This window comes from Diceros bicornis, chromosome 16, assembly GCF_020826845.1.
Source record: "Diceros bicornis minor isolate mBicDic1 chromosome 16, mDicBic1.mat.cur, whole genome shotgun sequence".
Taxonomy (NCBI): Eukaryota; Metazoa; Chordata; class Mammalia; order Perissodactyla; family Rhinocerotidae; genus Diceros; species Diceros bicornis.
In genome coordinates, this window is record NC_080755.1 from 47,214,233 (window position 1) to 47,238,621 (window position 24,389).

General features: G+C 38.8%; 1 protein-coding gene across 10 annotated transcripts in view; it reads right to left on the minus strand.

Annotated features, from left to right (window-relative positions):
- The window catches only part of TCF4 (transcription factor 4), a 354,155-nt gene that overhangs the window by 234,972 nt on the left and 94,794 nt on the right, over positions 1 to 24,389 (minus strand). For all 10 annotated transcript variants that reach the window (XM_058557181.1, XM_058557189.1, XM_058557188.1 and 7 more), the window contains exon 4: positions 1,148 to 1,209. In XM_058557181.1, the coding sequence (XP_058413164.1) occupies positions 1,148 to 1,209 (62 nt within the window). The remainder of the gene's footprint in view (positions 1 to 1,147; positions 1,210 to 24,389) is intronic.

Here is a 24,389-nt window from a genome sequence, read left to right on the forward strand (position 1 = left end):
TGCAGAATGCTTCATCTATACAGCTGATTGGGGGAGGGGCAGATGTTTTACTATGTGCTCTAAGTCTATTTTTAATTTGGGGTATTATATGTATATTATAAAAGTTGACATGGATTTTAGAGGGTCTAGAGATGATTCAGTTAAAGACAGATTATATATAAAATCAGACATATTTAAGTTGGAAGGAACATAAAAGATCCTCTGGTTCTACTTCTTCATTTTACAAATTAGGAAAATGAAAACCAAAGAGGTAAAATGATATGCCCAAGGTCATACATATACAAAAGCACACAATGCCGGGGCCAGCCACGTGGCGTAGTGGTTAAGTGTGTGCGCTCCGCTGCTGGCGGCCCGGGTACGGATCCCGGGCGCACACCGATGCACCACTTGTCAGGCCATGCTGTGGAGGCGTCCCATATAAAGTGGAAGAAGATGGGCACAGATGTTAGCCCAGAGCCAGTCTTCCTCAGCCAAAAGAGGAGGATTGGCATGGATGTTAGCTCAGGGCTGATCTTCCTCACAAAAAACACACACACACACACACACACACATTGCCTAACCACTCATCCCACCCCATTCCATGGTCTTCCCATTACACCCAAACTAACAACCAGAGTAAGAAGGAAAATCATGAAAAACAGCAGCAAAAATTTGAGACCAAATAAACGAATGAACGAAACTGGTGATCAAAGGCACTACTGGTGAAAGAATAACATGTTTACAAAGTGAAATCAACTCAGATTTATTATGTAGATTATACTGGTAGGATAGAACTTCATAGTACGTCTTCAGAATTATTCAGAAGTCTATTTACACCAATACATTACAGGGATACTAGGATTTTTTTTCAAAGCTGTGCCATCTATGACAACTTTCTGCAATACTGGATCAATAACTGGCAAATTAAGGCCAAACCTTTAATGAAGGATTTTTCTTCTGGTTAGCAGAAGTGGAACAGGTGTCAAGTGCAATAATAGCATCCAACAAGTGAATGAAAAAAAATTCCAAAAACAAGCTGATCCTCATTAAACTTAGTATGCATATGTATCTGGCAGTTGTGTGTGTGTGAGAGAGAAACTCACTTTCAGTTTGTCAATTTACATATGTGAGATGTCTGGTTGTGGGAAAAAAGATTAGATATACTTACCCTGGACGGGCTAGGATGTCCTCCATTCCCCCAGGACCCTGAGCTACTTCTGTCTTCTACATCTGGGGACAAGAGAAAAGTTCTTTAGGCTTTCTTGCAATAATTTTTTTCTTTTTGTATACGTACTTTTAAATTAATGTTTCAAATTAATCTCCTGTTGCCTTTAATTAAGAATCAGGCACAGGGCTACCACGATGATAGTGGCTTCTGACCCATCCACTTAAATTAACTCATTTAAATTCACAGCAGAAATGAACTGGACCCTCAGGAACCAGAGGTATGAACATAAAAATTTCTTCCATCCTTGACAATGTTTCTTTCATAGCCTCAACTTTTACTGACTTGAAACCACACAAAGATTTATTCAAATCTTTTGGACAAAATAAATTTTAAAATACACTAACACAACCTTAATAAAAAAAAAAAAGTTAAATTCAGGTAAATATCCATTGGCAGCATCCACACCACACAACTCTTGGATATTGGATACTTTTTGTTCTCTAAGGAAGGCTTATCACACCAGACAACAGACATGCAACAAAATATACAAGACTAAAACCGGATTCAGTAGTCTATTTCCACCAGTACCTTACAAGGATATTAGGTTTTTGTTTTTTAAGTCAAGACAACACTGTTTCAGTCTTTAAATTTTTTTTTAATAGACTTGGCCACTTGGCCTACAATCCTGAATCTGGGCATTGAATAGTGGAAATTAAAGTTATTAAAGCAATGTTTTATTTTGATAAACGGTGGTGAAGAGACCTACTTGAACTTCCAGAAAGTTGGAATTCTAAACTCTGTACCAGCGAGGTTCTAATGGTGACCAGAGTACTAAATGCTCCATCAGTACTTCAACTGGAAAATATTGGGGATGGATAGTATAACAGCTAACTTACCATATTAATTGCTTAAAACATAAAAGTGCTTCAAAGATCAGTCACTCTATATTTAGAAATGGCTGTGAGATTTTTGATGCAAGGCCCTTTATAAGTATAAAAAGTTTTACTGTTCTATTATTTTGATCACGGTTGATAACAGATGGCCATCACAAACTTCCTGTGACAGAACTGGAGGAGGAGGTGTGAAACTTTGGTTCAGGAGACATACTCCTATTTATCGTGTTTCCTAACATTTCAGTGATACTGTTTATTCTCTTAACGCACTACTGTCACTCCTTTTATTATTGCTATTTTATGATCAGCAGAAGTAATCATAGTATAATTAGTTGATTTATTTTGGGTACACTGGAGTACATGGCCTTTTAGAATATCTTAAGAGATGAAATAGCAACAACAACAAAGAACAACTAACTTTTACCACTAAACTTGAATTCTTTCTTTTTTTAACAAATATTATTTCGGTTCCTTTTGTTGGTGCTTCAGAAGATAAAGCAACTGCAAACAGATATCCCCCATGGACAGTTAAAATCAGCGACTGTGAGCTTTAAGGGATGTCAAGAAAGCTCTGGGGAGAGCATCCAGTCTGGAGAGAAGATGCAATACTTTCCCAAACCTGCTGTTTAACAACCCAACCTCCTGGCCTATCCTGTGTATGCTGAACTGAAGTACTCGAAGAAGTGACTTAGAACCCTCTGGATTCTCATACCAGTAAGTTTTGCAGCCTACATGGTTCTCTTCATCCTTAACCAAAAATCAAATATTTTCAGCAAAAAAAAAAAAAAAAGTATAAATGACAAAATCTCTCAACCACTGCAGGTTTTCAGAAGACTGGCACATCTTGACTTCCTTTTAACCTGAAACAGCCAGCTTGGAGGAATTTGAGAGATTTCTCCTCTTAAATTTGGCCAGAAAGTAATGAAGGAACAGAGTTCAATCCCTCTGCCTACCATAAGATTTCATATTGTTTGGACTCATTTTATCTTTTCAATTTTCAAATAGGATTTTAAACATGAAAAGTAGGCAGAGACAAGGAAGAAAGGGGACCATAGTTAGGCCAGGCCAGCGGTTCTCACCTGAGGTGATTTGGGCCCCCAGACAACATTTGGCAACGTCTGGAGACATTTTTGGTTGTCACAATTTGGGGCAGGGGAATGCATGGCGACTACCGGCATCTCGTGGGTAGAGGCCAGGGATGCTGCTAAACATCCTACAAATGTTAGACTAGCCCCCCACAATACAAAATATCCTGGCCCCAAATGTCAAATGTGCCAAAACTGAGAAGCCCTGGGCTAGAGGGAAAATATTAAAGAGCAAAAAGGAAGAACTGAGTTGGAGAAAAGATGTACTAGTATTTGATTTACAATTTAGTACAAACGCTTACTAAATACACAATGACTTCTGCATCTTAACCCAGACTTGAGCTCGAGTGTTGCAAGAGACCTTCATATACATCTTCTGTCCACAGAATAAAGGAAAAACGATGGTCAACCAAGCAGCCTGCTAATTAGCAGGCAGATAATACACATCAAAACTTGAGTATTCCCAACTGGGCAATTTCAAAAGTGAGCAATCCACTAATTAAAAATGCTGGAAGTCTAGCTTTTTCAAAACAGGTTAAACACTGGCTGGGTTCCTTCACAAATAGATTCCCAACCAACAAGATCTGACTGCTCTTTTCCCATCCCTTCCATTTCCATCTTTCTCATTTCCTGACCTCATGCTGCTGCGCCTTCCTTTCTGCTTCCTCCCTTTTATTGCTCTCTTTTTAACGGGCTTTTCCACCCCTTGGCCTCCTGCTAGATCTAGAAGATAAGGACAAATTTCTAGCTCTCCCAAATCTAATGGAACAATTGTATGATTTCTGATTATATTTTATCTTTGAAAAAATATCTGTATAACTGGTGTTCATTTATCTGTAGCAAGAAGACACAAAGGGATAGCATAGATACTGGTAACTCATAATGAATGTAAATATGTTACTTTTAAGTCATTTGTTTCCATCTTCCTTCCCACTGAGCTTCATCAGACCTGCCGGCTAGTTAGCAAGCATTTCCTCAAAAACTATTCCAGGGCATCTCAAAATGCATCTGAGGACCACCTACATCTGAATCATCTAGTATACTCCTTTGAAAACCAGCATCTTAGGGCCCATTGCAGCCTACTGAGTCTAGATCTCTGGGGATGGAACTAAGAAAAAACTGTTTTCAACAAGGTCCCCAGGTAAATTTCATGTACACAGGAGTTTGAGGTCTCCCAGCCTACTCTATTGGGAACACAAGACAAATGCATGCCCCATACCACCAACAGTTGCCTATCTTACTCCATATCTTAAAACTCCTGCCTACATTGCCAGTCTCAGCATTCAGTACACATTCCCATCACATCTGCATCCCAGCAGTTCTTGCCCAGCCTCACTTTTTATGTAAACCCTGCACATGGCCTATACTTGGCCATTCCTTACTCCCTGCTGGTGTACCTGGACAATGCACTCTTTTATACCTCCATGTTTTTGTATCTGCCATTCCCTCTGCCTAAACTGTTCCTTGTCTCTCAAAAAATAAGAGCAGCTTGGGGCCAGCCTGGTGGCATAGTGGTTAAGTTCACACACTCCGCTTTGGCAGCCTGGGGTTCACAGGTTCGGATCCTGGGTGTGGATCTATGCACCACTTATCAAGCCATGCTGTCGCAGGCATCCCACATATAAAATAGAGGGAGATGGGCACAGCTGTTAGCTCAGGGCCAATCTTGCTCAGGAGAAAGAGGAAGATTGGCAATGGATGTTAGCTCAGAGCTAATCTTCCTCACCAAAAACAATAAATAAATAATAGCAGCTAACATTTAATGAGCTTAAATATGTGTCAGACACTGCTCAGCACTTAAATGCACTAATAGTATCCCCATTTTATACATGAGAAAAGTGAGACTCAGACCAGATAGAAAACTCTCCCAAGGCGACAGTAAATGGCAGAGCTGAGATGCAAACACAGGTGCTCTTGGATGCCGAAGCCAGTGGGTGCTCTTCTCTACCACCATCAATGCCTCCCTGGTGAGAACAGATCTCTCCACGACCAGCTCAAATGTGACCTCCAGTCACTTCTCCCCAGGCAGAATGAGCATATTTATTTGGGAGCTTTTGCCCATTCTTGTGTCAAAAGACAAGATTATAAAATTATGTACAACAAAAGTAAATACTTAAAGAAACCAAGAGATGGAAAAAATGAAAGAAGGGGAATAATAAAGCCAGAAGTATGATGTCCACTGTGATAGACCAGATATCTGTCCAAAATGTCCACTGTGATGGATCAGATATTTGCTAGAGAGGGGTCAAAATTCTATAAGCTACTGAGTGGGAAAGCAAAGAGTGAAATAAGAGTCACAATGAGCGTCCGATAAAAACACACAAATTGTTCAAGAGAAACATAACTTAATCTGGGTACTAAAACCTGGCAGAAAAAGTCTGTGGACCTCCCAACAGATAGAATGAAATGTAGCAGACAATGTTCTCCATAGTATCAACAATAAGCACAATGACAAGTTTGTGTGGCTAGCTCAATATGATAATTATAATGATTTTATTATACAAATAACCATGTGGGCATACATACAGCTACAGAGCTACATATTTATATCACACCAAACTGTCAGATCTGTTCCTTACAGAAAAGAAACATGCTTTACTCCTGTAAGTATCTCTCAATACCTTGAGTGGTACACTACAGCAGGTGGGCTCAACAGTTTCTCATTAAAATGAATTAAAACAACACAAAGTGAAAGGGAAGAGACAATATTTTTATATGAGAAGTGTTTACATGAGCCAAAACAATATATAGGAAAAGTTGTGTGAAATCCATTAAGGCAACATAGTAACAACTGAAAAACTGCCTAGGATAGAAGCTGTCTGAATATTTAGTTCTTGCCTCTCTCTTCTTCTGTCCTCACTCTGTACCCAAGTTGGGAATAAATGTCAGAAAGACAATAACCTGGACAGCAGGAGAGAAAGGAAGAAAGCAAGTGGATGATAGAAATTATTCTTCCAAAAGACTGAAATGGGCTCAACTGTCCAAGAATTTTCTAATTTATTTTACCCTAAACTAGAACAGACTTAGTAACTTTCACGGGACTGACAGGTGCTTTAGGACGCAGTCTGACAAGGCACACATTTGCATTTGATTTGAGTAGTTCTGCATAAGCCCCCTCTAAAATGTCTGACCTTTCAGCATCAAAACACAAAAGTGAAGTTGGGCAGAACTAGGACCAAACGCTCCATTTAGAGAAACGATATACAGACATAATTTTTAATTTCCATGATTTCCCATCCACATTCATTAAACTTGGGATTTGATTACTCAAATTTCTACTATGTTTATGTGGACAACGAGATTGAAACTCTCAGATAGACTGGACAAATGTCAGAAAACACAGCGCTGGGAGCTGGGATGGAGACCTGGATTTCAGTAGCAACTCGGCATTACCCAGCTCTATAGTCTGAGCCAGCCACTGGCCTCAATGAACTCATTTTTGTCAACTGTAAAACAAGTGGGTTTGATTTCCATTCTTGAAATAGGGCAGGCTAGTATACTTGGACAACTCTCCCACAAAAAACTAAAAATGATGGATAAATGTTTTTTAATCTTTTTTAAAATACTAATGAGCTGACAAGAAAGTAAGGAAATATCAAGCCAAAATCAAAGTGAAAGCTGGAACCCAGGGAGGAAGAAAAGACATTTTTGCCCTGAGGATATCTGCCAGCCTAGAAAATTTAAGGGCCTCTTGGCTCAAGAAGAACAGAAGTGAAAACCCAGGACACTCCCAAGGCAGGTATCTAACAGGAGATAAAGCGATAATAGGATTTCCAACCTCAAGGAGTTACTGTTAAAGTAAATGAGTTAATTAATACTTGTTAAACATTTAGGGGAGTACCTGACGCAGAATAAACACTCAGTAACCAACACCTACCATGAGTGCCTAACTTACTAATACCCTCCAAAACCTAAGAAAATCAAACCACATGAATATGGAAAATTGTGATTGATTCAAGGAAATCTGCGTCTCACATTTTTATAACTCCTAGTTCTGCTAAACAGGTCAGAGACTTTCAAAAAGTCTCTTGGATTTTAGAAACAGCCAATATGTTTAGAGCAAATAAATCCCACCTTCTCCATGAACCTCTACAGCACAATCACAGTGAGAATTCAGTAAGCGTTAGATTTGTTTAGTGACTTAATTTACCTTTAGAATATCCTCTTTATATCTCACCATTTCAACATATTCCTATGTGTACTGTATAAATGATATTCTGTTAGAAGTTATATATGCTAACCAAAGGCCCAAGCTAAGAACATAGACTAAATATTGGTAGGTTTCACCTTGATTTGAAATAAACAAGCGTGAGCACTACCTAACTCTGTTGATTTGGGGGACAGTCTGTACTAGTCCTTACCATACTTAGAGCCCAGATCATGCCAAACACCCAAGGCCCTCGAGTCATGAGTCAGAAAACAACCAAAGTGGTTTTTTGCATTGCTCTAAGAATCTACAAATTCCTACTTTTGTAGAAGCATACTGATTTCCTGATGAAAGCTTCTACACAGAATGCACTGGGAAATTGAAACTAAGTTCTTCCTGGAAAGATAATCATCCTGAAACATGTTGAAGTCTACACTGTCTCAAATCCTTCACTCTGCAGCAATAGACACTATTAAATATCCTCCACACCATCATGGAGACTCACAGACTGCATACATCTGTGGCTCCTACTAATTTCCTAGTCCAGGAAGAACCCTTGGCTGAGCCCTCCACACAAACTGAGATGGCATATGCTCTCCGTCAGTGCCAGATGAATTTAGAGTTCAAAATATTTCATCAGCAAAGAGCGTGTTAAGGATGTGCACATTTTCATTAGCACCCAGTATAATAAGAGCTCTAAGTAGAGTAATTTGAAGTCAAATTTGAGTACTAGGACAAAGGAAGGAAGAGTTGAGTAGCTTCAAATAGTGATAGACAATGTCCACTCAACCATGATCGTTTCTTTCTGCTTCTATAAGAAACAAGATATGCTTCATAATGAGTGATCTGAGCACTGATGAGAAACTTCCAGCACTTCCCAAATCTGACAGCAAAAGATGAGGGTGATGGAGAGGCATCCCACACAGATTCTAAGATACTTCAAATATGAAGAACAGAGACCTGGGCTTTCCATTGTCAGATCATTGCTGTCAACGCTGGCTTTCTCAGTGCTAATGGATTTCCTTATCAAATAAATCTGAAAACTCAAAGATCAAGTACAAGGTGATCTCACAGTTTATATCTATAAAAATATAAATTGTATAAGAAAAGGTAAAATGTGGATATACTGTGGGGAATGTATAGCAAGAAAAATCTGTTCAGAGGGGAATTATTGCAACATTTTAGCCTTTATTAACTTAAACTTCCATTAATGTGTCCTTTAAAGTACTGTTTAAAACAGTATTATTTTCCATAAGTTCAAAATAAACTACTTTTCAAAAATGAACACTAAATAATCTCAATTATTTAAAATATGGAGTTAATTGCATTTTGCAGTGCTGTAAAACAGGAAAAGCATTTTCATATAACAAGAAATTCAGAAAATACGAAAGTAACAAAATAAAATGCCTAACTATTATGTTATAAATATGCCAGTGGTGCTCCTTATTCTGAAACTCAGAAATCTTCTTGAAAACTCAAGGTGAGCAGACAGTTATATTATGAAATTGAGACAAAAATAACCTTGAAGTCTTTGTACCAATCCATATAATTGGAAGTATCAATGATTTGGAAGTATCAATATAATCTAACTTGAATAATATCCTAACTTATAATAATCTAATATGAAATATAGAGAGATGGGTGTTATTTAGCAACCTTCCATTTCAAATGTTTGAAACTAACCAGTCAGGGTCTTCTTCTTAAAGAGAAGTTAGTCCTTTCGGGATCTCATCTTTCTAAGCAAGAGCCCAGAAAAAAGAGCAATGAATAACTGGGACGAGTATAATAATGTGAATTGTATATGCCTCTTTTGACGTTTTGAAACGTAACTGGCCTAAAAGCACTTAATAAAAATCAATCTTACTAACATAACGTTCTTCGTGGGGGAGGCATTTCAGATCAGGTGAGAACAAGAAGTGGAAGTAAGCTGCCATTTCTGAAGACTTTGAAAATAAAACCAACATACCATCTAACTCCAATATCACACAGATAAGCTTCAAAGTACCTAAATTAAAAGTGGATATAATCTCAGGAAATTTTTAACTAGGCAGTTGGTACCTTTTAAAGATGTATTTACAAATCTCCCTGACAAAGTATGAGAAATAAAAGGTTAATACTCTAGAAAATAAAACGTTAAACAACAAAGGAATAAATTTTAAGATGTTTCACTTTCTAATAGAACAGAATCTATAAATCTGATAGTGTCCATGTAATTATACACGTATTTTTCAATTCACACACATAACTTTTGTGTTGCAAAATCCAGAATACTGTAATGACTTAAAAGATACAAATTGATATTTAAAATGCCTATTTGATCAATAATTTATTAAATTTATTCCAATGGGGGGGAAGATCCAACATGAAACATATGACAATTCTCTCTCTTCTTTTTTCCCTTATACCTCTTTTCTCCCTGAGGTGCCATTTGTGAGGCTCTGGGAAAGGGCTGCGGGCTTAATTGAAATATTTGTAGGCTGTAATTGCTCTGCATAACCACAATGGTCCACTTCTCCCAAATGACATCCATTCCTCTTAGTTTTACCTTTTTCTTCTATTTCCTTTTATGCTTTAACAAAGTCTACTTCTGTTTCTTCTAGTGTTATCTCATCTCATCCCCTATTCTGGATGCCTGACTAATATTGGTGAAGTCAAGCAGTTTTCAATATTTAAAAATCTTCCCTAAAATCCAGTTTTCTAGCACAGTCCATTTTGCCTACAATAATCACTCCCATAAAGTGATTTTCATTTTGTCCTTTCAACATCCCCATCTTCCACCTGTGTTTAACACTGCAGCCTCCGACCTGGCAGTAACAAGCAATCCATCTTCCATGTTATCTTCAGGGGTCATGTCTTAGTTTTAGGCCAACTTTCTTTGTATTTGGGCTCAAATGTGCAAACCACACTATATTACTCTGCAAAACATCAATGAGAAGGCTTAATTAAGTAACACTGACAGATAAATCCATTTCTTTCGCAGTAATCAAATCAAAGCAGGTTGACATAACACAGGAACTTAATACAGTTATTCCCTTGTAATTGGAAAAAGGCCCTTTACTTCTCATTAAAGCAATCTTCTGGGTATTGGCATAATAAGAAGGCTCAGAGCTTTAATACTGCCCTATAAAAATCTCAAGATACAGACCCCTTAAGCAAACAAGCCAGATTATCTCATTCCTTGATCACAGCAGAACATGTAGTTCCTACTGTTTTCAACTACTAACTCTTTATCTCTACTGCAATTAAAAAGAGGTAAATCAGTATCAAACACATACAATGGAAATCCGTAAAAATGCATAAACTGTTTACAGTTTTATAAATCTATCTCCACATGTATTTGAAGGGAAGCAGTCCATTAAAAATGAATTTGAAATACTGTACAAATGTGAAATTGTAATAGCTTGGATCAGGGGCAAAATCTCTTTATTTTACTTAATGGGCTCAACAGGATGTGTTTTGCCTAAATTTACAGTTTGATACTCAACCATACAGCACAACTTTGATAACCAGAATTGTGAGAGAATGGAATTTGAAGAAGATTCAATTTTTGTGGCATTTAAAGAACAGTAAGTCACCTGGTCAACTGTAGGCTGCTCTGATCAGGCTGAAATCCATAAAGAATGCAACATGACATCACATTCATATCCCCAAACTAAACAAAATCAATTTTCACCCTTTCACTGCAATTTTCAGGGAGTTTCTGCTACTTATCTAGTGACACCTGATCAGTCTCAAAATGATTCTAGCAACTCTTTCTGAAAGGACAACACACAATCTAGGGTTCTGATTCCCAAACGTGGCTGACCATCAAAATCCCCCAGGACCTTCAAAAAAAACTCCCACAGATATCCTGGCCCCACCCAGAAACTAATCAAGAAGAGATCAATCGTTGAAGTCAAGGAAAAAAAAAAATATTTTAAAATTTTTCAGGGCCAGCCCAGTGGCCTAGTGGTTAGGTTCACGCACTCCACTTCAGCAGCCCAGGGTTTGCTGGTTCCGACCCTGGGCACAGACCTACATACTGCTCATCAAGCCATGCTGTGGAGGCATCACACGTATAGAAAATAGAGAAAGATTGGCACAGCTCAGGGACAATCTTCCTCATTGAAAAAAAAAATTCTTTTCTTATGTTTCTCTACTTTTTTATTTTAAAAAGTTTTTAATTACAATGCAATTAAAACTATGTAATTTGCTATGTCTGAGCAATTTTCAAGTAGGTTGCATCAGTCATATCCTTTTATCCCTTAGTACTTCTGCACGCAATTCCTAGGAACAAAAACAGTTTCGTTATCAAAATCAGGAAGTCTACGGTTGATATAATACTTTTATCTAATCCATAGTCCATATTCTAATTTGGCACTTTTTCCCCCTTTCATGATGGTCACATTGCTGGCACTATCCCAGATGACCTATAAGTCATTCCATGAATGACAACTGATCTTAAATATAATAAACACATTTAACCAAGCACAAAAAAAGAAAAAAAAAAATCCAGGATTACTCACTGCATTTAATCATCACATCTCTTTCATCTATTTTAATCAGAAACAGTTCTTCAGTCTTTCTTTTCTCTTTGTGATATTCGCATTTTTGAAGAATGCAGGCCAGTTATTTTATAAAATGTTTCTCAATTTGAGTTTATGGGATGCTTCCTTCAGGTGGACATACTACTACAAAAGTGGCCTTCTGCCTCTCCCAGGATATCACACACAGAGCCATATGATGGCCCAGTGGTCTGCCCCCTTCATTTGTTATGCTAATTTAATCACCTGGTCAAGGTACTGTGGAAATTCTCCACTGTACAATTACCACTTTTCCCTGGGCAACTAATCAGCAATCTATGGGGAGATACTTGAAGACGATTACAACCGGGCCAGCCCCGTGGCTTAGCGGTTGGGTGCACACGCTCCGCTGCTGGCGGCCGGGGTTCGGATCCCAGGGGCGCACCGACGCACCACTTCTCTGGCCGTGCTGAGGCCGCATCCCACTTACAGCAACTAGAAGGATGTGCAGCTATGACATACAACTATCTACTGGGGCTTTGGGGGAAATAAATAAATAAATAAATAAAATTATATAAAAAAAAAGACCATTACAACTAATTTTTAATTATGTGCTTATTGAAAAAAATTACAATACAAAAGGATATAAAGTAAAAAGTAAAAATTCCCTCAACACCCACTCTCCTCACCCTCACATTAGCGATAACCCACAACGGTTTCCTAGACAGTCTAATAGATCCTCTGGTCTGTGATCAACTGGTTTCTTTTTTCTTTCTTTTTTTTTTTTTTGGTGAGGAAGATTAGCCTTGAGCTAATGTCTGTTGCCAATCCTCCTCTTTTTGCTGAGGAAGATTGGCCCTGGGCTAACATCTATGCCCATCTTCCTCTACTTTATATGTGGGACGCCTGCCACAGCACGGCTTAATAAGCGGTGCGTACATCTGCGCCCGGGATCCGAACCCGCAAATGCCAGGCCACCGAAGCAGAGCAAAGTGAACTCAACCACTACGCCACCAGGCCGGCCCTGATCAACTGGTTTTTAAAACCACAGAAGTGTAAGATAGCAAGTACAAACTTTGACTGAAATTTCTGTTCTATCTGAATTGGTAAGAAATATTCCTCAATTGTTTATTTATGCCCTAGTGTCATCTCAGTAGACACAATTATTAGTGGTAGCCTTCTGACATAAGTGAGGATGGGGAGATCAGGGACCAGGATAAATGAAGACATATATACTATTAACTTTGAAAGAATTGAGCCAAGATGAAGACAAGATTGAGCAACCCACTTGTGAATCAATGCAACGCACAAAGCCAAGTTAAATAATCCATTCTGGAGTCGAAAGCCCTGAATGGCTGTTCATTGCCTGTTTCCACCACATTCTATAAACCACTGTGTAAAAAGAAGATCTGCCATAGCAGGAGCACTTCCCAATTAAAATCAAATGGATAGACAAGTACACTCATGAGAGACAGAAAAAAATCTAGTGTGGTTTTCATAGGCTGGCAAAAAAAAGTGGGAAACAGATCTAAAAGTTTTTAAAAGTGGGAAGTATACTGACGCCTTCTTAAAAAGAATATAGTCCCACATTTAAAGATCAGATATACAAATGAACTAGCCAGTCACAAAGTGAGGAGAAAACTTGGGCATAGACAAGATTGTGAGCAGAACTTGGCCACTTGATAGAACATATGCATATTATACCACTGAGTGAGTTAACCTATTGTAATATCAATATAAGGTGAAAATGGTCCCTTTAACTCTTGGATGAAGCCCATGGCATTTTATAAATTGAACAGTGCTGGTGGATTTCAACTTTTACTTATAAATGCTTAGGAAATTTTCCTCACAATTCCATTTCAACCAAATGCCTGGCAGACATTGGCAAAGATTTTTCATAGCTGGGCTTATAAATACGTGTGTGTGTGTGTGTGTGTGTGTGTATAAAATCAGCACACACACAAAAATACAAGACACACACTTGAATTTACTAATAGTTTCTTGGATATTAATGATCATGTTTAAAACTATTCCCAGATGTTACAACTTGTTCAACTGACATGGCTTTGTTTCCGATCAGAGTGACTTGTTTTTGATCACACTGTCTGGTGACTTAAGGGTTTTACATTGTATCTCACAATAATGTAACCACACTTTTGTATTATGCTTTCTGCTTTCCCAAATGTTTTTTTTTTATATTCATCTCATTTAAAATGATTTATCTGGAATCACTGAAAGTATGAAATTGAGATCAAAAGAAGTTGTATTCTTAAGTATGAGCAGACTAACAACATTTTTCAAAAGCATGAAAACAAAAATCAAAAGAAAAAGTAATTGGTAGTTATCCAATATAAAAAAGGCCATTCCCCATCAGCATGCTATTACTCTTACCTCTTTAATTCTAACAGGTAACAGAATACTTGCTAAAGTTCATTAGAATACCTGCTAAAATAGGAAAGTTGGAAAGTATTATAATGTTGAGTTTTTGTATCTAGCAATATGCATTTTGAAGTCATGTCAGCAATGAAAACAAAATTGCTAATCTCCCCTCTGAGCTGCCACGTATCCCACACCACACCATTTCACCAACACGACACGAGTTTGGCATTGGTTTGAGAAAGGCCCAGGGCTGTGATAGCAGGTCCGGTCTATAATAACAAAATGGACCATAGCTTTCCTCAAACCATGCTACTACCCTTACTTTCACTTTCAAGTGCTTTAAAACACTCTCATAACTGAAGTAGTCAGAATACATCCGCATTAATTTACTAGTCCAGCTTTTGGGGATAGTAACTGAAACACACTAGAAAGGATCAATAGGTATTTTTTTAAGCTTAACCCAACAAATTCATGGGAATAAATTTTTTTTTTCTTTTAGTAGTTCTGAAACTTGCATACAGCCCGCCTTCTGCCCATCTGATAACCAATGGTCAGAAAGAGATGAGCTGCTATGATGTGCTGGCCTTACATATTCTCTAAATGGAACGGTAAAAAGCTGTAACTCTTCCTCAGGAATGGAAGAAATGTCGTTGGTTTGAAAGGAAGGAGATAGAAGCAAAGACCTGAAGAATGACAATAACCAGGCATCTTCAGAGAAAACAAGAAGCGGGGAAGGGGTCCAGGGGAAGCCAGAGCTGTCAGTAGAGAATAATGATGTATCTGATGAGATTAGCAGAAAGTGTGATTAGAAAAGATGCCTTCTTAACATAGCAAAGATTGCAATGTTACTTTAAGATTTTCTTGTTGGAAAAAACAGTGCCTGCCAAATGTGGTCTGTAAAAGCACAGGCTAGCCATGAGTGATACAGTGGGAAAATAGCCACTAAGCCAGATTTTATTTGATTTGTACTGATGATTTTTATTAGAATACATGGATCATTGCTTCAACCTTTCCATGTAAAACCAAATCAAATTCAAAAACTCACACATCAGTCACCTAACCTTATGTCATTCCTTCTGCTTTACTAAAGTTGAGCCACATTTCAGCTGATCTGTCCTCGATAAATCGTTCTGCTACTCAAAACTGTTGGGACAAATTCTGGGAGGCGAGTGGTACACAAAAGAAATCTGCAGTTACAAATAAGAAAGCCAAAGAAAAGAAATACTGGGAACCTCGTAGGTACAGAACGAAATGAAAACCATAGATAGGCAATGCAAAACACGATAAAATGAATTCTCTTCATTGTATCAACACACTGTAATTTATCTTGAAAAGGCCCACCCAGCCCTCAGCTTCTTTTTCCCACTTTAATTCAAGGCACTGTGCAGGACTCTGCAAAGCAGATGCTCTGAAACCCGAGAAAAGTCCACAATTACATAGCATAATGAGGTCTAATCAGTTTTACAAATAATCAGTTTTACAAATTAAAAATAATAACCAGTTCTACAAGTTAAAAACATTACGAGCTTTAAGGTAAAAATTAAAAATGTTAAAATAGTACATTGTGGAAAGTTTCTATATTATTTATGCAAGTTGCTTCATTAAAAGGAATGAAATTTAATTATATGGAACACGGCAATGGGTTTCCAAAGAAAAAGTGCCTATATCCTTATTCTCACCACTGCTTTATCTTTTCCGTTTTGTATTAGCATTTTTCCTTTCATCTTCAGCAAAATTGCAGGTTTCAATTTAAACCTATCAGCAATAATTATTGTTTGGCTATCCATTTCTAGTTAACAAATGAGTACCATCTTCACGACTTCCTTTAGTGTCCCAAACAACTCCTGAAATGCACATTATTATCTTCTCTTCAGAGAAGGTAAACAATTTTCCCAGTTACAAGCCATCAGCAGGCCTCAAACCCAAAGTCTTCCAGAGGCACTCCAAGGTAGTGCCTTGGTGGAAAGCCCAATGCCTCTGAAAACTAGTGGTCACCAACTTTCAGGTCACTGGTGTAACCCTCTGTGGCTGAGACTAAACCATGTTTTCACAGTCCCCATGTCTTCCTCCCCTTGGCCACACAGGAAGTCTGTATCTCCCATCCTCCTCTGCAGTCATGTGGGGCCATGTGGTGAACACTTGGCTAATAGAATGTGAGCGGAAGTAATGCTTGCCTTTTCCAGGCGTGGCCCTAAACCTCTCATGTAGTCCTTCGTGCCTTGTGCGTTTTCTCTTTCCTCTTTGTTCAGCTGGATACAAAGAATCTAGTGAATCCCTGAGGCCTCAGGGGATGCCAGAACTAAGGCATGAAAGAACCCAGACCTGAAGGACTACAGGGAGCAGAGCCCACCCCCATAAGTCCGTGACACCAGAGAGAAATGAAACCTCTGCGGTGTTAGACTACTAAAGTTTGGGGGTTGTTGTTCCAGCAATTAGCATACCCTGACTAATGCATCCTCCAAAACAGACTTCCGTGAATTCTGGCGCTATGATTCTATCTTCCAAGCATAGCAAACATACACAGTTAGAGCTGGCACTAGTCAGCATTGTGAAGTCGGGGAAACTGGTCTTTGAACTATCCTTCTCTCCCTTTCAGACTTGTTTTCCCCTCTTAGCATTTCCTCCCTCTGAGCACCAAATGTTCTCAGGCTGCTCAGTCTCGTCTGTCTCAAAAAAATAAACCCAATACATTCATCAGCCCTTCTTGCTCTCAACCGTTATCTTACAACCATGAGAGGTGAGCCGCTTGCTACTTGTGTAATTTGGGAGAAACTCTTTAACATCTCAGATTCTATATAACTTCATCTGAAAAATGGGAATGATGGTATCCACCCTCCAGGACTGTTGTGACGATTAGACGTAATTTAGGAAAAACATCACCACGAAACCTGGAACACAGTAGGAACTCAAAAAAAAGAAAAAAAAAAGGATAACTTTTGTTTTTATTGATACTATTATTATCATAGTATGATATTTGGCACCAAAAGGGATATAAAATCAATATAAAATAGGGCTCTTTCTCACTGAAATATATAATCTAGATTGGGAGAAAAATCACAGACAAATAAAGGGCAGTATTTGATTACTAAAAGAAAAATATAAAATTTTAGAGAAAGGTGAGTTATACAGGCTAGAATCATCATTTGCAAGATTGGCAATTTACGGTGTAGAAAGGGGACCGAAAGCAGTGGCATCCTGGTGAGCTGGGTGGCATTATGTGCACACCTTCCCAACTCCATGTTCAATGCTGTCATACTGGTAACTCAAAACTGGCATTGGTGAGAGCATTTTACACCATGGAAATTGGCAAACATTACAAATAAGAGCTGTTTTTTTCTTTGAAGAGCGGATTACTAAACATTTATCATTGCACCAATGAAAACAATCATTCATTGTGAGGTATTTTTCCTCAAATTGCCTCATTTAATTCTCATAATCACTACTGAGGTAGGCTGTATTAACCTCATTTTACAGATGAAAAATCAGACCTCACAATATTAAGTGATTGGCAAAAATCCTGTTGCCTGTGCTCCCTGCGCTAAAAACTAGGCTGCTTGCGAAATTGAAGGGCATTTGGATGTTTTTCTCAGCATATCAAATATATATTCCCATGAACAGAAAAAGCTATTCCTTAAAAACATGAATTCCATCACTCCCATTTTTTCACTGTTCCTCATTTTGCTCCTCCACTCATCTGACTTTCCTCAATAAATATGAGCCTCACTTCTCACCACCCTTACTTCTACACATCCAAGTCAACCTTCTGTACAGATGCCCTTTCAAGGATTACCCATTATGCTGTCTGAAGAAACAGACTTGTGGGGCCAGCCCCGTGGCATAGTGGTTAAGTTTGGTGCGCTCTGCTTCGGCAGCCCAGGTTCACGGGTTTGGATCCTGGGGGCAGACCTACACCATTCATCAGCCACGCTGTGCCTGCGACCCACATACAAAATAGAAGAAGGAAGATTGGCAACAGATGTTAGCTCAGGGCAACTCTTCCTCAACAACAACAACAACAAAGAATAGACTTGTGCCCAAGAGTTGGGATAAGTTATGAATGATCTTTAAATCAGTGCTTTCCCATACACCTGTTCTCACCAAGGAACTCACTGGACAATCCAGTGAGTAAGCCTGGGTTTAGGAGGAACTGGATTAGGATGAGGTCTCTGACATGTATCAACAGCTGGTGTCAGGCTTGGATATGTGCCTTGGGTGTGAGAAAAGCTAGGAAACCTCAACAGGTTTCAGGTGCAGTCTGAGATCCCAGAAGACATCTGTACCAAGAGTGACTTTAAATGGTAATGGATGCCTGCCATCTTGGTAATGTATCATCACTCCTTTTCTGACTGACTGAAGCTTGGCCATCTTACAAGATCCAGTCTTTCAAGGACAGGAAAACAAATGTGCAAAGGCACAGAAGCACAAGAGACCATTCCCCACGCAGGGAATGGCAAGGCACACAATGAGTGTGGAAAATAAAGGCATTAAAGTTGCAGCGGTAGCCAAGGAAGAAATGTTGAATCTGGGCGGGGCCAGAGGAAGACAAAGCCTTGTACAAAACACTAAGAAGTTTATTGTTTATTCTAAAGGCTTGTGAAGGCATCAGAGTATAAAAGCAACAGGTTTATATTTGCATTTTGGAAATGGTAGCAGTGGGGACAGTGGGTTATTAAGGCGAGAACTTGGAGATAAAGACACTAATTAGGAGGCAAGAAACTACTATTATAATAAAAATAACAGACAATGCAGGATTATACTGTGGAAAGAGAAACGACAAGGCTTAACAACTAACTTGGGAAGGTAAGGCAAATAGAGTAGTCAGGGATTATTCCCAGGTTTTTGTCTGATGAATACTGGTGCAAGTTTAGGGGTAGGGTGGTAAAAAAAGAGTAGTATATTTTAGATATTTTGTATTACAAGTATCCATTGATCACCCAAGTAAAAAATCTAGCAAAGTAATTGAATGTGGGTCTGGAGCTCAGAATAGAGACATATTGATTAAGGAAATTTCAGGTGCAGTCTAATTAAAAGTCCCCTTATATAGAGAATTTACTGGCCCAGATAAGTGGCAAGTCCAGAGATAAGGCAGGTTTTAGGATCGACATATCCAGCGGATCCACCATATTAGCAAGAACAAAGGCTCCTTCCATTCCTCCCCTCTGCCATCTCCATATCACCTTCATTCTAAAGCTGGATTCCATCATGGTCATAGGGTTTCTCGATCCCCTTGCTTTCTCATTCCTCTGCTTACCTGTAGAAAGTTCAGCTTACAAAAGAGCAAAATTCCTCCTGAACCTTGCCTTGACTGGGACCATCACAGAACCAGTCCTTAATGCCAGGGAATACTGTGCATGGATTTGCATAGACCTGGAGACCCAAATTAAAAACAGGGTGAGGGGATAGGATTACCCCAACTGGCTTAATCTAATTACAGCTATCTTCTGGAGATGTAGTAATCCCACACAAACTACAGGGATACGACATACTGGGCAAGGAGTAGAGTATATGTTAGTCAGACAACCACAATTGGTGATAGAGCCTCAAGTGCCATCAGTATATTAGTATATAGAGGGCGGTATATAGACAAAGACGTCTTTGTGAATGGACATCCAAATCCCGTCATCCCTCCCTTAAATACTTCAAAGTCTTCCCACTGGTGTCAGGACAAGAGCAATGTTCTTAATTATGGACATCAAGGCCATTTTGGTAATGCACCACACCTCCAGTTCCTCTGACCCCTGACAATGCACAAATGCACCACTGGCCCTCCTGCTGCAGAACCTAAACACGTTTCCTGTAACAGAATACGCTCCAGTAGTCCCACCACTCCACTTCCCTGCTTGGCCTGTTTCACTCCTATACCAACTCTCAGCGAATCATCATTTCCTCGGAGCACCTAAATCAAGTGTCTTGTCCTTCTCCTTTGCTGGACTCATCACAGATGCAATTTTCCATTTTTATGACTCTCAAGTGATTCCTTTCTCCCCTCCTGAACATAAGCGGCATGAAGACAAGGACTGTGTCTGGTTTGCTTTCCATCCTATCCCCAGTATCCAGCATAGTGTGGGACAGGGAGGAAGCACTGGGTATCAGCTTAGTTAATTGGATGGATGGGCCATCAACCTCTCAAACGGGCTGTGCACACAGGAAAATATCAAAAATGCTAACAGAATTCCTTAAGTTATGACACATTCTGCAGAACTTCTAAGACTTTGAGAAGGATAACCTAATATGATGAAAATTCATAATGTTTTGCTCTATCTACTATTAACTCAAGAAATTAAACCACAGGTATGCCATAAAGATTAGCTTAACGTATTACCTACATCTTTCTCCATAATTTAAATAATTGTTCATTTCACAAATATGTGAATATGGATTAAGATTCAGCAAGAAATACGCAGATCAGTACTCTTAACACATTGAAACACTTGCCAGTCACATGATCAAATAGGAGTTAATGTACAGATCTCAAGCTCAGTGATTTCTATAGTAAAAATGCAGTGAAACAGTCAGACTCCATGTATGTTTTATCCCCTGACAGAAATAATCTCTTATAAGGTCATTGTAAAGGGAAATATTTGCCTCTTTATGCTCACTATGATATGCACCCTAGTGATTTGATACATATTATATAATCATTGGCCTCAGGACAGAGGCGAAAACAACTGTTACCTTTCCAGTAAAACAGCTTTCTGCGATCGGGTGATAGCAAGACAGAAAGTGGGTTAGGCATCCTGTGTCCGTTACTTAGACGGCAGTTACAAGTCAACATTTTTTTAAAACCTTTCCACTGAAATCTCCCCATTGTTGAACAAGAGTATCATTAATATTTAAAGTCCTGCTTCAAGTATAATAATCAGAACATCACGGTCACAACCATAAATACCTTAGAGCAGTTTACTGCTTTCGATTTTTCAAAGCACTTTCACACTCCATATTTCTTCTTCCCTTGCAACTACATACATCAGAGAAATTCAGGGATTGGTTCAAGTCCTCAAGGCAAGGCAATGGAAGAGCTGGGAGGAGACCCCATAATTTCTCCTCTTAACCTCTTTCCAAACTGACTCTCACCCCTTTTCTTATGCCATGAAAGAGAAGTGACATCTTCAGAGGCTGGAAGTCCAAATTCGGATGAAGGATGTTATCTGTAGAAAAGTTATCTTTTGCCTCACAAATCAATCATTCAGAATCCCAATTTTCCTAACTATCACGACTTTTCCTTTGGGTTAAATATGCCCCAGAGGAAAACGCTATTATTTAAATTAATACTGAACCTGAGAAGCATTTTTGACTCATTTTCATGTACTGTTTTCTCCTTTAACATACACAGAAACATTGAGAAATTTTTTAAAGTGAAGGTGTATGTGAAGAGATGAAGATATGTATTACTTTGTAAGCTCTACCAGAAAATTCTCCAAGAGAAGTCTATAATACCTAATCAAGCCAATTAACAATTGACCCACCAATGAAGAAAAGTGCTATTGTTGATAATGGACAGCTTAGGCAAACTACACATCAGGGCAAGTTGCTCAAAGCTCACCTTGCTCTTAACTGTGCATGACAGTAGGGTCCAGAAGTGAACTGAGAGAAAGCAGTGGAAACCAGTGGATAGAAAATCTATTATAAAAGTTCACTTACGTAGACTTCAGCACACGAGTGTTTCCCGTGTGCAGTAGAGGAAATAACAGATTTAGCTGCGTTATGAAAATAAGAACATCATTTCTTTCTTCTGCTTTATTCAAAACATTAGTTTATCAAAAGATACAGTGACACCATTAGTTCTGTCTAACTGATATCCATTCCCCTCTTCTTCCTTCAGAATAGACCTATGGGGGGTTTTATGGCTATTGTTCTTCGCTTGTTTGTTTTCACATAGCCACCCCTCCTTCAAGTGCATCGGGAGGAGGTGACCTCATCTCCAGTTCCAGAAGGAGATCCTAAGTACTGTTCCCAATCACAGCTCTCACTTCTCCTGGGCAGGGAGTGGTTTAAACACAGACACTGAGACACACAAAGGCCTGTCTGCTGCTGGGTTCCTGGGAAAGGTCCTTGCTCCAAGAAAAGACACACATTAGGCGATGATTTTTTATCTTCTCTGGACATTTTCCTGTTTGGGCATGATGTGTAGAACTGCAGCAGGAATCTCCTTATCATTCCTAGGATGAAGCCAGTACACAGAAGAGGGAAAATACCAGAGATTTCAGAACAGGTTACATAAAGTAATAATTTCCTTATGTTTAAGCCAATTTGAATTTTTCTTTTGTTGCAGCTGAAAGAAACAGTAGATGCCCCCTCTCTGCCACCCTAACTTAATGCTCATTAAGGTTCTTCAACAATAAATACCAACTCTGGATAAATCTGGACTTCACCCACTGAAAAGACATCATCTCCTGGCCACTTACATTGCCAAGGCCCAGACAGATTATTTTCGGGAAGTGTACCAGTTATCTCCCCTGTAATTCCCCATTTAATTCTTCCCTGATATGCACTTGGATCTTCTCTTGCACCTCTCCTGTCCCCTGTGGCTCTCTCACAAATATCATAATAAGCCAGCAAATACTGAATGAGCACTTAGTGCAGGTAAAGCTAATGGCTTCAAAAGGCACTGAAAGAGTCATTTCTCCTTGATTTACCAATATCAGTCCTACACACATGCTATACACACATGGCCTAGGCATTGCCATGATGAGGGGTTGGGGAGGAGGGTTGGCTCTCCAGACCCACTGGTGAGCCTTAGGGAGATCCAGAAACTCCTGATATTGTTGCAAAATTTTACTCATGTATTTAGCTATATGCATTTTTCTGGAAAGAGTCTACAGCTTGTATTGGTTTTCAAAGCAGTCCCTGACTCTGAGAAGGTTAAGAACCTCTGCTCTAGACTAACTAGTGTTTAGCAAAACCACACTGTCTGAATGTGTGACACACTCTTGTCATTACTGTAACAGAGGTGAGGGCAAACAATGTGTTCCCCAGATCTTCATATTTCTTGCTCCAGGAAAACCAACTTTAAGTATTAAAAATATTGAAGTTTTGCAATATTTAGGACTAAATAAAATTTTGTGGACTCTCCTGGGACCTCAAGGACCATTCATATACAACTTCAATAGAAGAAAAAATAAGCCCCATTACTTAAAAATATGGAAAACAACCTATTTTTAAATTTGGGCCTCTCCAAATGAATTATGAATCCTGAGCTCAAATTTCGTTGAGGAGACAAAACATGCACTTGAAAAAAATAACTAATATTAGCAAAAGGTTTAAGTTAAGCCACAAATGGCAAATAAACATCAAGGAATTGCTTATTGAGATAGTTTTGAAAAGAAGATGGAACTTTCCAGGGTAAGTTTCAGAGATGCTGCAGGACAAGGCAAGGTAAGAAGGATTTCCAATGTTGGAGAGCACAAGAAGGGAACAGCAAGGTGTGGCAGGAGAAAAGCTGAGATAGAGAGAGTCCAGGTAGCAAAGGGCACGGCTTTCACTCAAGATAAACTGAAGAATCAAGACCAGTTTTATTTCACTAAACAGTAAGTCTAATAAAGTAGTGAGATCTAAGAAGAGATTTGGATCTTCTCCATCAACGATGCTTACAAACATTTCACTCAACCCTATTCGATTTTACTATTGCAGACTTTGCCAATTTCTTCCCCTCCTTTCTTCTCTTACTGTCACCTTTCATAAGAAGGACCTAAAAACCAGTTTTCCTGACTTCAGATTTGCCCCACTCTAACCCATCATGAGCCAGTGACAACTGTCACTTCTCCATACAAAAACCTTCCGTGGCTTCTTAGTGCTCTGAGGATAAAGTTAAAATTCCTTAGTCTAACATTTAAGGTGCCTGGTGATCCGTATTTACCTTCTTTTCTTGTGTTACCCTGAGTAGCATTATTACTCCCTTTTGTGCTCCAATTGCATCAGACTCTTCACTATTACCCAATATTCCTCTGGATATCTGGTCTCCCTCTTCCCTCCACCGCAAAAACATGTAGAATGAATGCATGGAGAATGAATAAATGAATCAATGAGTCTTACATATATCTGTAGGGTATGTACAGATAGAGTTACAGCATGAAATACGAATTCTTCTCAAAGCTAAAATGTAAGGTCACCATAAAAGTACTTACATAGAATTTAATCTTTTAATAGTTCAACTTGAAGGCTTTAATTACATAGGCGGCACATATGATAAATATAATCTGCATGCTACTTAATATTAAGTGATGAATTGTCTTCTCA